The 14,927-nt window shown below is 42.9% G+C and overlaps 1 protein-coding gene across 1 annotated transcript; it reads right to left on the minus strand.

Annotated features, from left to right (window-relative positions):
- Positions 1–126: 126 nt before the first annotated feature.
- On the minus strand, positions 127–14,673 carry LOC134631880 (mixed lineage kinase domain-like protein). The gene is made up of 11 exons (XM_063480445.1): positions 14,587–14,673; positions 3,749–4,181; positions 3,503–3,580; positions 3,185–3,362; positions 2,924–3,024; positions 2,253–2,388; positions 1,289–1,373; positions 1,067–1,209; positions 761–810; positions 524–664; positions 127–433 (listed from the first exon to the last, which is right to left on the minus strand). Exons 2-11 carry the CDS (start codon positions 4,173–4,175, stop codon positions 378–380), a joined length of 1,395 nt encoding a protein of 464 aa, XP_063336515.1. The 5' UTR covers positions 4,176–4,181; positions 14,587–14,673; the 3' UTR covers positions 127–377.
- Positions 14,674–14,927: the final 254 nt, after the last annotated feature.

Below are 14,927 nucleotides of genomic sequence, written 5' to 3' on the forward strand. Positions count from 1 at the left end.
TTTCAGATGCTGTGACGGCAGCTGTTTGTGGGATCTTTGAGGTGTTTGTGAGATTCTGCCAGAAAAAGGTGGTTTGAGTGTTTTAAGACAAAGAACAAAATGTTTCCAAGACTGTAAAGCGTCCAGACTTCCACTTATTTATTTTTGAAACAGTTGAATTTCAGAAACATCTGCAGAACAAACAAAGCTAAATCTTCCAGCTGTTTGGGTTGATCACACAGCAAAGAGCGAAGGATGAGCCTTAGAGGCAGCACTCTTTCATACAGGAAGTGCTGATTTTGTTAACTTCCTCTGATCCCTGAATTTGGTATTGATTAATGTTTGTTTAACAAATGTTAAAATCCAAACTGTGTGTTTCCTCTTCAGGATGATTCTAATCAGTCTTGTTGTTCCTCCATTTGTGTCACCACACTGCGCAGTTTATCCAGCAGCACTGCACAGGAGAAAATATCAAAACTGTAATAATGAACAGAAACTTCAGTCTCACCGTGACTGTACTCAGTCACAGAGTAACTGAACTCACCTCCAGCTGATGGCCTCTGGAAGCCGTCATAGGCCCGGCACTCGTTGATCAGCTGTCCCAGTTCTGCAGGACAGTCATCAGGAAGCGGCTCTCGATACTTCTCTTTACACACCTTCTGATAAATGTCTTTATCTGAGATACCTACGAGACATTTGAAGACACGTCAGGAGGAGAAGTCGATGGAGAGGACTCCAAATCTTAGTTTAAATCTTCAGTGAGTCTAGTTTAGATACAAACCTTCAAAAGGATTCTTACAGGTTACAATTTCCCACAGGATGATTCCAAAACTGAAACAAGTTCAAAAGCAAATTTGATCATTTTACAAACCACAGCAGGTTTGAAATCAGTAAAGTGTTGTGAGGTCAGCCAGGAGCTGTTTTCACATAAACCCCCAACCAGAGGAGTCTCGCTCCGATGGCACATGCAAGTCACTTCTACATCAGCTTCACTTTTCGGACCCACAAGCTAAGTCCATCTTTTAGAAAGTTTATGAATGAGGGCCTTTGAGCACACCTCTGTGGAACGACAGCCGTGGGGTCTCACCTGTACATCTCCCACTCTTTGCAGTAGCTGAAGCTGGCGTTGTGGAGCTTCTCGGGACAGTAGTAGCACAGCGACCTCGTGGCTCTGTCCTCCGTCTGCCTTTTCAGAGACGTCTCTGTTTTCGACAGCCTGAAACCTCCCAGCTGGAAACAACAACCAAACCGTCATATGAAGCAAATATGTTCAGCTGCAAGGAATCCCAGCATGCATTGCCTTCAGTACCTTGACGGTGTAGTCTTTAGTCACCAGGAACTTGCTGCTGTTGATGGACCCGTGAACCTTCCATTTTTCCTCTGTATTGTGCAGTCTAAGATACGACAGGTAAACTCATCATCACCAACATGAATCTATGAACGACACGGTCACTGTGAAGCTGCCCAACTCTAAAGAAGATGCAATGATTTGCAGACCTCATAAACTCAGACTTTACTCACAGAACTCAGAAAACATATCAAAGGTTTCAGCTGAGAAACTTTACAATGCAAAGAAAAAGTTGTCTCATTTTGAACTTGAGGGCAGGAACATATCTCCTAAAAGTCGGGCCATGTTTCCCGCTGTGTAGAGTTCCTCTTCTTTTAACAACAGCCTGTAACTTTCTGTGAACTGAGGACAGAAGCTGCCGTACTTCTGGGAGAGGAACACTCCCGGGTCTCCTTCGTTCTGGTTTTGGTTTCACGATGCTCCAGATGCTCTCAGCTGGTAGGCCGCTTCACCACCTGCACTCTTCTACTGAGAAGCCGTGCTGTTGGAACGGATGCAGTCTGTGGTTCAGCATCATCCTGCAGAAATATAAAGGCCTTCCCTGGACGGAGCATATGTTGCTCTAAAGCCTGTATATACCTTTCAGCATTGATGGAGCCTCTCCAGATGTGCCAGCTGCCAGTTTCGTTGATACAATCCCCAACCCGTCAGAGACGCAGGCTTTGAACGAAGCACTGATAACGAGCGGGATGGTCCCTCGCCTCTCCATTAACCCGATTAGGTGCAAAATGTTCCTCCATCTTTTCCTCGTAGCACCACTTACTCTTCCAGCCTCCAACTTTTTCTATGTGCTATTGTAAATAAAATAACTCTGACTCTGATGAGACCTGCAGATCGTTGCATTCTGTCTTCATTTACATTTTACACAGGGTCCCAACTTGTTTGGAGTTTAGGTTGGAATCTGTAATAAAGCAGACACACTGACCGATAGAGTCCTCGTGCTGCATCCAAACACATGTGAGCTTTCCTGATCCAGGTCAGAGTGTAGTCAGAGTCCAGAACCTGGCGAAGACTTCCTTTCTCACAGTACTCCATGATGATGAAGAACTGAGGGTTGGGTCCTACAGGCAGACACAAGACAAGTTACTACAGGTTTGTCACTGAGTGCATTTATCTGTGATGTTTTCACGTATGTATATCTGGGGATAGCGTGTAACAGACACTCTGGTCCACCGTGAGGATCCCCCCCGACGTGGACACGCATGCTTCAGTTGCAGTACCAGCAGGGGGAGATAATCTAGTTAAAGCCAAGAAATCACTGGTGACCAAGCAAGCTATGAAGTCCATTCCTCCTGTGCCAGGTACGACTAAGCGAGGTGGCTGATATGTATTTACTTGTAAATGTGTTAGTATTGTCTGTTAGTTCCTGTTTTAATTTTAGGGTTAGCCCCTGGTGTGGATTTCTGTTTTCATCTGTCCTTTTTTCTTTTTTGAACCCTGCTTATCTACGTGTAAAGTGATGAACTGCATTTCCTGTGTTGGCTGACGCTCTCGTTTTCATGCGCTGCAGTTAATTTTTCAGGTTTGGCTCAAATACAAGTGCTCGTTCAAAAAAATATGCACCTCTGTGTTATTCACACGCTTCGGTCTGCTCACCGTTCTCATCCTGGATGCAGATTCCAAACATTCGCAGGATGTTGGGCGACTCAAACTGCTTCATGGTGTCGACTTCCTTGTTGAAAATAGACTTCACGTCTCTGGATGTGGAGAAAATGTTTGATGGCAGTGAATACAGCAGCACACAGAGAGCACTGGGAGCCTCTGATTATAAAGAAGTGAGTGTGTGTGTTATTTTCTAATGGGAAGGACTATTTTCCTGTGTTTCATCCCAATATGGGGCTGAACTGTGGTACAGACCGTGCACTGGTGTTCATGGGGTTGATGTATCTCTTGATGGCCACTGGGAATCCCTGATATTCTCCTTTGTAGAGCTCGCAGCTCGCTGTTGTCTTGAAGGGCTTTTTGGGATGTTCATACTTCAGTTCATCTGGTTTAATCTGTCGCACAGCCACGCTGCTGAAACTGGGCTTATTCACTGTGAACAAAAAAGATAAAGACTCCAATTATAAATCCCACTTTCTCAAAATAAGATGTGTGGTTTGTCAGTAAGTCACCATTCACAGACTTGTTTATGACACAACTCTCCGCAGGGCCGCTCAGCGATGTCGTACTCACACATCTGCACCACTTTGTCCAGCTGTCTCAGTATGGTGTTGGTTTTCTCCTGCTGCTCTTTCATGTAGTCCATTAGCACTGAAGAACAGAGAAACACAAACTCTGAGTCTGGTCCAAACGCTTTAACAGGATTTATTCTAAGTGTGGAAACACTGAGAGGAACAGAATCATCTTTGGTGAACAAGGATCAAAACACTAAAGAGCTCTGCTTGAACGTCTCTAAAGACAAATTCAGTTTCTCCTCACATTTGGTCATCTCCGTGTCGTCCTCCTTCCCGTCCATTTCGTCTTCTCTCTCTCTCTGTCTAAACACCTCGTACAGCATCTTGCTCTGCTCTGATTGCAGAGCTACACACAGGACCTGGTAAGCATCGTTGAGCCGCTCGCTCACCGTATCAAACTCTTCTCCGTGGCTGCCCGATTTCAGGATGCGCTCCACCAAGTTGGCTGCAGTGTATTTTTCAATTAGCTTTTGTGCTGAATCCAGAGTTAGGATCAGCTCCCCAAGGGCTTTCTCTACCTGTGGAGAGAACTCTGTGATGGACTTCACCACATCCTCGAGGGCTTTGACTCGGACCGAAATCCGCTGGCAGCGCTTTTTGTTGGCCTTCACGTTTTCAGCTAGGGTGTAAATCCCTGAGAAGGCGGACCAGATGGGCTCTAAAGTGTCCATGATGAGCTAAAGAGACAGAGAGGACAGTTTATACCAGCAAATGCAACACATCCCTCCCTCACCTAGGAAGTGATCGCTTGAATGTTTGGTTAAATCGTAAAAAGCAACGGCAGAATTCAGGGTAATGTTCATCAAGGAAAGTGACTGTTTCTCCCCCAACCTGTTGCAGCAGATGGCCCCGCCCCTCCCTCAGCCTGGTTCTGCCAGAGGTTTCTTCCTGTTAAGAGGGAGTTTTTCTTTCCTGCTGTTGCTAAATGGTCATATAATTGTTGTGGTTTTTAATTTAAAGAGAACTCAAAGAAATGGGACTAAACAGCTGTGCAGATGTAAGAAAACCACTCATCAGTGAGACTAAAGATGAAAAATATGTCTTCTGTTTAACTCTGTGTATGCATAGAAAATACTAATAGCAAAAACCTTTTTAAACCTCATTTTGGTCAGCACTAACAGTTTTTAACCCTTGGGGTTCTATCCTGGCCATTTGTGGCCACTTCACTTTTCTTTTTTCAACCATTTCTGTTCTGTTAATGCAAATGGAATGAAACTTTCCAAAGGTGTGTATTTTTTTGAGATTTTTTAATTTTCAACATCAGCTCCTTAATAATGTCAATAATATTCACTATACACTAAATAGTTCCTCTTGGTTCTATCGTGGCCATTTGTGGCCAATTGAAACCCATTATAACCACCTTTTTTGATTCCTTGTTACTGACAGTACTATATCATGCGATTTAGGTAAAATTGCTTTCATTCTAAACTCAACACATGAAAATTGTAGTTTTTAATGTTTTTCACCAAATTACATCATTTACCCATTTTTGGCCAAGCAAGCAATTTCATGTAATATTCTGAGTTTCTAGTAGCGGCCTTTGATGGCCTACCACACTCCAATGGACCAAAATAATGAAACAATTTTGACATAGGTTTGATCTTAAGGATCTAATAGTTTGTGTTTGTGCATGACATTCCAGTACAAACATTTATTTGCAAGATAGACTGGAATAAATTCAAACATTACATAGGCTGCAGTGAATTTCTGTGGATGCAGGATATTGAGCTTTGAGGTTCCCAGTCAAACTTAGCTTTGAAGCACATGTTAAAAGCACTTTTACTCTTGTATTTTTCATCAAAAGATACCATACCCAAAATATCAACTCTAGAAACAAAAACAAAAACCAAAAAAACCCCAATCACGGGACATTTTGCAGATTTCAAACCTGCAGCTGCAGCTGGAGCGTAAACAACAACAAACACTATTTGCAAACGTGTCCTGGAGTTTATGCAGGTGCAGACAGAGCTACTGCTGTAAGTAAGCCTAACAGCTTCCAGATAATTTATTCTGGCAATATGGCAAGAAGGTCATCACTGCTTCAAGCACTGTCTATATGATCTGGTCAGAGAGCAAGGACAGCAAGCAGTCCTCTGCCCTTGAAGAAAATACATCTGCCCAAGATGAAGAAACCTCCTCTCCAGAAGATGAGGGGACAATCTTCAAAGAGGCTGACTGCATCACCACTGATGTTGAGTTCTAGCCAGTGCCCGAATCCTCTTCTTTGGGGGAGGATTGGGGTTGGGGGGCATGGAGGTGGAGCCCCCCCCCCCCAAAAAAAAAAGAACATAGGAGCATTTTCTGAGACCGAGGAGCTGGCGACTCAGTGGATCCGCCATGAAAGGAAAACCATGTGGGTCCCACTACTGAAGAGAGACTGCACCACAATCCATTTCCCCTTAGGGGTCACCCTAGTCCTGCATTAGCAGCCTGAGATCTACTTTTGACTTTTTTATAACAAAGGAGATCTTTTAGCTGCTGTGCACCCTTACAAACCTGCATGGGAGGCCAAGGTGTGAGGATTGGATGATTATAGATGAAGTGGAGATAAAACCTACACCAGAATAAAGCAATACATAGCATGTTGGATGAAAACACTGGAAGTTCTCAGGAAGTAAAAAAGGCATGGGGTTCAGACTCCAACTGACGGACGAGCTCCGAGGACAACGTCTTTCCTTCGGTCACATTGGCAGAGGAACTCCTCAGATGAAAACCGGCACAGGGGAAACAACCCAGAGCTTCCTCCTCAGCTCCTCCAGTTGCAACAGAGGAAGATTTTGTTGTCTGTCTTTGGCTTCACCAAAACTACCACAGCAATATCCCACATGCCAAAGCAACGGAGGAATATGCTTCTTTTGACAGCAACACACAAGGAACCAGCAGTCGGTGATGGGGAATAAAGGATGCGTGAAAGGAACGGAACAGCAGCCCCTTGAACCAGGTGTAGAAAGTGTGCCTACAAAAACCACTCTAATGTGGTTAGTACATCTTGCTGCTAATGAGGATGCACACAGAAGCACACAGATACTGGAATATAAATTTTGATCATTTTATTGGTGATTGCAGGGATTATTTGGTCATTAAATTGCCTTTCTGGCCACTAACACACCATGTGTGACATTGCTTTTGGCCATTCATTCCCCCCCCCCCAAAAAAAAGAAAGAATAAATAAATAAATAAATAAATAAAGTAACAGTTACTGTTACTGTCCTGCATTGATGATAAAAAACATATTAGGTTTCACCATTTATATGCTAAAAGATGTGAACTTTATTACTATTTTTACTATAATAATACATAATATGACTGGTATTCAAAGGGTATAATATCAGAATTTGAATTACATTTTGGTTTTTATGACTATAAGCGGTGCTAATTTAAAAAATCAAGCCAATGATAATAGAAAAATGTTTTAATATATATGAATTTTATAGCATTTTGTAAATGTAAACGGGGGGTGGCCATTTTTGGCCACGAACAAGCTGAGAGGGATTCTTTTTTGTTTTTCTCTCACTGCACAAAAAAACAAAGATGCATAAAACTCATTGATACTTTTAATTATTGCTATGCATCTAACCTCCATCATGGTTAGAAAATAAATCAGTTTGCATGTATTATTTAGAAAAACAAATGGGGATTTTATGATTTTATCCCTATGTAAATCATTACAATTATGTGATTTAACTGGTATTTAAAGGGTTAAAATTATGAATTTGATTGAAATTTTGGTCTTGATGAACAGCACTGATACTAATCTAAAAAATCTAGTCAAAAAAAGTGGAGATTTTTCTTAATATACATGAATTTTATAGCATTTTGTAAGTGTAAACAGGGGGTGGCCATTTTTGGCCACGAACAGTCTCAGAGGGAGTTTTTTTGTTTTTCTGCCACTGCACAAAAAAACAAAGATGCATAAATGTCATTGATGCTGTTAATTATTGCTATGCATCTAACCTTCATCATGGTTAGCAAATAAATCAGATGGCATGTATTATTTAGAAAAAAACTGGGATTTTATGATTTTCTCTATTTATGAGTTGTTATGATTATGTGCTCTAACTGGTATTTAAAGGGTTAAATTTCAGAATTTTAATGAAATTTTGATTTTCATGAACAGCCCTGATGCTAATCTAAAAAATCATGTAAAGAAAACTGGACATTTTTCTTAATATATATGAATTTTATAGCATTTTGTAAGTGTAAACAGGGGGTGGCCATTTTTGGCCACGAACAGTCTCAGAGGGAGTTTTTTTGTTTTTCTGTCACTGCACAAAAAAACAAAGATGCATAAATGTCATTGATGCTGTTAATTATTGCTATGCATGTAACCTTCATCATGGTTAGCAAATAAATCAGATGGCATGTATTATTTAGAAAAAAACTGGGATTTTATGATTTTCTCTATTTATGAGTTGTTATGATTATGTGCTCTAACTGGTATTTAAAGGGTTAAATTTCAGAATTTTAATGAAATTTTGATTTTCATGAACAGCCCTGATGCTAATCTAAAAAATCATGTAAAAAAAACTGGACATTTTTCTTAATATATATGAATTTTATAGCATTTTGTAAATGTAAACAAGGGGTGGCCATTTTTGGCCACGAACAGTCTCAGAGGGAGTTTTTATGTTTTTGCTCTCTCTGCACTAAAATAACAATGCATTGTAAACAATGTTGATGTGAATCAATTATATGCCCCAGACTCTACTATTAATAATACAAGAAATTTCAGTAGCAATGCAATTATATAAAATTGCGAGATTTGAGGTTGTCGTCCAGCTGGTGCAGTGGACAAACAAACTGGTGTTTAAAGGGTTAAAAAATAAAAAAGTAATAATCATTTTATATTTATGGAAAGAACTGAAGTTACTTAAAAGCTTTATGCAGAAAAAATGGCAAAAAAACCCCAAAATAATAAAAATTACAGACCTAATCTGTAGGTGGCCACTTTTGGCCACGAACAAGCTGAAAGGGTGGTGATTTTGAACAACCCCCAAGGGTTAATCAGTCAGTGTTAAACTGGTGATTCTCCACATTTAGTTTTAACTCGTGATGAACAGTGTTGGTCAAGTTACTTGAAAAAAGTAATCAGTAACTAATTACTGATTACTTCCCCAAAAAAGTAATCCCGTTACTTTACTGATTACTTATTTTTATTACTTAGTTACTTAGTTACTTTTTAAAAACATGATTTACAACCTGAATAGGTGATAAAGCAATAGATCTTTCAGCCCAATTCTACTTTTTCTGCATAATCCATCATACAAAATGTGATCAAATGGAAAAGTCTCTTTTGAAACTTGTTTTATTAGTTTTAATCTTTTAACTTTATGCATCAAACATTAAATTATATGCAACAGTCTCTGACTGGAAGAAATTTGTTTAACATTTAAACCTATTTTCTGCACATTCCAGCACATAAAATAAAATATTTTTTTGTGTTTACACTCAGTCTTTCAAATAGATGCAAGTAAAACACAGCAGAAAATAAATAAAATCAAAGACTCAGCGGTCCTGTTGCTCTATTTTCACCTGTAAAGCAGGAGTGGGGCAGGCGGAGGTTTGCCCTGGTGCAGGTGTGCTGCAGCGGTCAGTTGAAGAATCCGCGAGTTTCTCTGTGAATTTCCCATTACGTCATAGCGCACTCGATGCTTGCCTGGAAGTTTAGGGGTTTTTTCGCTGTAAAAAGAAGTTTTCTTCCCACGCACAACGGACGCTAATATTTTTGTCACTTTTTACGGAATCAAACTCAAAGTAAGGTCAGTACTTCCACGCTTTAAACGCTGCACGCTCATACTCTCTCCCGCACTCGTTATATTATCCATTGTTGATCTGCACACAGCTGTTGTCACGAACGTCGCACTCGCTTACGTCACTGTCATGAGACATTCTCGCAAAAAATCACGGTTTTAGTAACGCAGTAACGCAGCGTTCCTACGGGAAAGTAACGGTAATCTAATTACCGTTTTTGCAATAGTAATCCCTTACTTTACTCGTTACTTGAAAAAGTAATCGGATTACAGTAACGCGTTACTGCCCATCTCTGGTGATGAACACTCGTGGCTCTCTTCTTATTCCCTGCGACACGGACTTCAGCTTCAGAGCCAGAGTTTCTCAACAGGAAGACAGTCTGCAAGCTAAACTACGAAACAGGATATGAATGAAACACAATTACCAACATGCACAATACAAGGAAACACAAAGGGAGGAGGACATCAGCCTCAAAAAGACCCACCAATAAATGACACAAACCAGAAGATTTTTCAAATCAAAGTCCACAGTAGCTCAAAACCAGGGACCATGACAAGGTTCACATGATGTAAAAAGCAGAGGTTCACAAACCAGCCTTTCTGAGGTAATTACTCTAATAAACTGGTTTTCAAGAGTTTCAGATTATTCAATTAACTGGTCAAAATCTACAGTTCTTCCAATTAACTGCTCCTTCCATAATTCTTCTTCTGCCCCACTACAATCTGGAAATATTAAATATTTAGGTATTAATGTTTCTCCTAAGCTTTCAGACTTAACTAAATTAAACCACATCCCACTTCTAAAGAAAGTAGAAGGTGATCTGACTAGATGGAAATCTCTACCCATATCACTCATGGGAAGGGTCGCCACTATAAAAATGATGATCTTGCCAAAAATAAATTACTTATTTTCAATGATCCCGAATAAACCATCACAAGATTGGTTCAGATCTCTGGATTCGTATATTTCTAAATTCCTTTGGAAAAATAAGCCCCCACGTATCAGCTTAAAAACGCTACAAAGAACTAAGGATAAAGGAGGATTAGATCTGCCTAATTTTCAACAATACTTCTTAGCCAACAGGCTTCAGTTCATTTCAGAATGGTTAAAACATACCTTCTTAGATGAGCCCTGGCTAGATGTTGAACAGGCACTATGCAATGATCTAGAGATTTCAGACCTACCATTTATCAGCTCAAACATCAAAAGACATGAATGCTTTAAAAGCATCAACATCAGCTCTTCTCTGACAGCATGGTGGGAGTTTCTAAAAATAACGGAGTCTTCATTAATCCCATGCAAACGTACACCTATCTGGAATAACCCTGACATATTACAAAACAATAATATGATTAATTTTCCAGAATGGAGTTGTAAAGGAATTAAATACTTAGAACATATATTAGAAGGAACAGAATTTATTCCATTTGACAGACTAGTTACACAATATGGGATCAACAAGAAAAGATTTTTAGAATATCAACAAATTAAATCCATAGTAAAAAGAAATTTAACCTCAGTCAAGATGAATTACAAACACCACCAAGTGCGGTACATTTTCTTACTCTTAAATCCCCCAAATTATTATCTAAAATATACAGAACACTTTCTAAAATAGATGAATCAATATCCCTTCCTATTGCAAAGTGGGAAGCAGATTTATCAGTAAGCTTAGACCAAAACTTCTGGTCTCAGATTTGCTTAAAAACCTTTTAAATTGATTAAAAATCCCAATCTGCAATTAATACAATACAAAATACTACATAGAGTGCACTATACTGGTCATCGGATGTTCAAGATGGGCTTTACATCTTCCAACAACTGCTCACACTGTCAAGGCAACACACCAGACAATTACATCCACGCTCTTTGGTTCTGTCCACCAGTGCAGAAGTTTTGGCGTGAGATATGTGAAGACTTATCAAAGTGTCTGAAATGTAACATTCCAGCCTCCCCTTTAGTATGCTTGTTGGGAAAATTGGATGATGTCACTACAGAAACTAATACAGTCCACATGGTTTTCACTGCCCTATGCATTGCCAAGAAAACGATCCTCATGAACTGGAAAAATAAAAATAATCTTAATTCTAGCCAATATAGAAACCATCTAATAGATCACATTAGTCTTGATACAGCCTCTGCCACCACATTAGATCAATCCCTCTGGGCTCCTTTGATTGGCTCCATCACCTAGTGGGGGTGGGGGGTCGTGGTTTGGTCCCGTCTTAGCTATTGTGGTTGATGTGGAGGTTGGGACGGGCTTAGGGCGCCTGGAGAACCCCTAGGGACGTTATCCCTGGAGGGCTCAACCCGGGGGGTTGTGGTCATAACCTGGTTAGTGGCTCTGGTCGCTCTTAGAGGGTGTTCTCCTCGTGGCTGCGTGCAGCAGGGCTGGGGGAGGGTCTGTGCTGGCGTAGGTTACTGGCCTGGTAGCCTGGCTGCCCCTGAGTGGATCCGGGGCAGGCGTGGGGGCTTGGGGTTCGGGGGTGCTTCGCCCCCGTGCTAGGGCTCTGGCTAGGCCTTGGGGGCTTCGGTCCTCGTTGGTGTGTCGCCGAGGTTGTGGGCGGGTGGGTGCACGGGGGCTCAGCCCTGGCGCAGGGGGCCTCTGGTGCATTGGCCTAACTGGGGGGCTCTTCAACTGGCAGGGAGGTTGTTCCATCCTTGCAGAAGTCCACTCTGCAGGTGGGGGAGAGACATAGGAGAGGTGGAGAATAAACTTAACCCGGGTGTCTGTTGTCATGTGTAGTCTGGGAGATGATTGAATGTTGGGGTGGGTACAGTTTCCTCTGCGGTGAGGTCGGGTGGGCTGCCCCGGGTCCTGTGGGGCTTGGCGGTGCTGCTGCCGTAGGCCCCGGTCTGGATGGGCCTGTGCTCCCTTGCCTTGGTGGGTACCAGAGGACGGGGGTGCCTACTGGGGTCAGCGGGGGAGCTGCCCCCCCCCCGTCCTCTTCTGGCCACCTGTGCCTCAATTTTATTCCACAACTTAGACATCCACATTCCTCACACTCTCATAACACACATATATATATATATATATATATATAGGGCCTTGAGGGTGGGCACGTTAACGGCGTCCAGAGGACGGTCTGTGTATTCAACCCCACCTCTGGCGCCGGTGCCCACCTCTCAATTTTAAATCCATGTAGACATTGAGGGTTCTCGGGAGGGGCCGTGCTAACACCTGCTGCTCTCTGGCAGCAGCACCATGCCCTCCCGTGTTTTAAATGCATTTTAGAACAACACGCAGCAACACTACACATGAGCGAGAGGAGGGAGGTATGGGGTCTTCACACACCCCCGTTCTCTGCCAGCCATCGGGGTGGCGGGCTGGGAGGAGGTGTTGGCTGTCCGATTGGCCTCCCTGCTGCTGCGGAGCCTGGGGCGGTCTGCTTGCCTCCACCCCGGGGGAAAGGGTAACATCTCTTGGGTCTGGGTGCCGTTTCCCCCTCTGGGGGTGAGGGTACCTGGACCCGGGGTATAGAGTATGTTTGGGGAGTGTGATTGTGTGTACATGTCCATGTATGTCTATTCCTACGTTGGATGAGTGCTGAGTGTTTGTATATGTGTGCATGAGGGTGGGAATGCATGTTTGTGTCTGTGTATGCCTGTTTGTCTGTGTCTATATGTCAGGTCGGGTCTTAGACTCCACCTCTCTGGGAACACCCAGGCCCTCCAAAGTGTGGAGGCCTATCTCCCCTCACCACACTCCCTGCCGGTGACTGATGCACTCAGGGGTTGGTGCATTGGTGGTTCTTGGTGTCCGGGGCTGGGCGCTCAGGTATGTACCAGCTCACTCCCGGTGGCTACTTGGCGGGGCCTGGCGCCTGTCGCTCGGTCAGGCCTCTTCCGGGGCGTGGGGGGCCCTCGGGCCTCCGGCCTCTGGGCCTGCGGCTTGGTTCACTCTGGCACAGCTGGCTGCCGGCAGAGCCGGCGGGCATGCCAGTGCAGCCCCCTCTGGCTTCTGCTCCGTGGCTACTGGGTGACCCCTCGTCTGGGGATCTCCTCAGCCCTTCCCAGGAGGGTGGCACGGATGCCCCTCCAGTGGTCCTCCTTGGGTCCTCGCACTCTGGGGCCTCTGGATGTCTGGAGCCTGAATCTCCTCCATGCCTGCTTCATGCCCTGGGGGACGGGGCTATGGCCCCCCACACACTCTAGCAGACCATTACATGGAGAAACCTTTTGTATACAAGCGCGCTGATCCACACGGGTGTGCACACGGGTGTTCACTGTTCATAGACATAAACTACACCTTTCTTAGCTGCTACTTCAAAGCACATTGTGCGCTGTCTGTGCTGCACAACAACATTCAATATTTAGTATTTACTGCTGTTCACACTTAGCTAGATTAACGTGATGGTGTTGTGTTTAGTATGTTGCTCTCTTTATTTGCTTGTTTTCTCTTCTTTTTCTCTCAACAGGTGATCCAGGAGATTTTTTTTTCTTTGTCTTTCTAAGTGCCCTTTCTCACTGTCCCTCTTCCCTTCTGTTTTTCTTTTCCTTCATCTTTCTTTCTCCCTTTCCTATCCCCCAGTCATGTCTGTCCCGTCTGTAACAACTGAAAATAAAATAAAATAAATAATAACAACAAAGGTCGATCAAATGGACCAATAAGGCAAGGCCGTGATGATCCATTGGGCAAAGTAAATCCATTGGGTATCCTTTTTGGTCTTCAGACAACAATTCTGACGGCTAAAGAACCAAATGGGACAGACAAAAAAAAAAAAAGAAAAAAAGAAAAAGAAAAAGAAAGCAGAGGTTCTGTTTATCGGTTCTTTCTTTATGTTTACCGTGCCTCCCTGTGCACTGACAACGCTCCATCGGTTTTATTTTGGTAAGTGTTCAGTTTTACTTTCCCCAGTCTTGTTCCCTGATGTTCCCTTTCTCCCTAGTTTGCTTGTTTGTGTTAATAGCACGTTTCTCTGTAGCTACCCTGTTACCAGCGTTATCCCAGCCTTTGTTATGTGTCTGCCTCAGCTGCAGTGATTACCTCGCCTAGAATAAAAAAGCCATTTTCAGTTGATGCCTGCTCGCCCATCAGTCTGCATTTAGGGTCCTCATCCACCATCTAACCTGACACCTTTCCTCTCAAAGGAAAAGTCTGAAATTAAAGACTTCAGCATCATAACCGCTCATGGGTGTATCCTCTGCAGCTACCTCTCAAACACAAAACCTCAGAAAACCTCCACAGGTGATCCACACACAAAAAAATCACCAAGCTCAGGAAATCAGGAAACTTTTTAGGTGAATTTTCAAACGAGTGTCTTAACTGAGTCATCAAATGAAAAAGACCAGCTGTAAGCAAAGAGGAGAAACAGCAGAAAGACGGTTTACCTGTGAGGTAAAGTCTGCTCTTCTTCACACAGCAGTCTGCTGTTGGAGCACCGCAAAACATAAATCGCCTCTTCAGCCTGCTGCTCTGCCTCTTTGCTTCCTGTTCCTGTCTGTCGGTTAAAAGCCATGCCTCCAACAGTCAGTTTTATCCAGGAAGCAGAAACCGTGCATAGCTGCACTTTATCCACACACTTCCTCAGTTTTCCATCATGGAAGTGTGTGCATGACACCGGAGGGACATTTTTGACTCGTTTATTAGACCTTCAGTGTGGCTGAATTCAAATAGCTCTGCCAAAACAGAAACCAAACAAAAGCTTCTTCCCCATCTTCCAGTGTGAACG

Source organism: Pelmatolapia mariae, linkage group LG7 (genome assembly GCF_036321145.2).
Source record: "Pelmatolapia mariae isolate MD_Pm_ZW linkage group LG7, Pm_UMD_F_2, whole genome shotgun sequence".
NCBI lineage: Eukaryota > Metazoa > Chordata > Actinopteri > Cichliformes > Cichlidae > Pelmatolapia > Pelmatolapia mariae.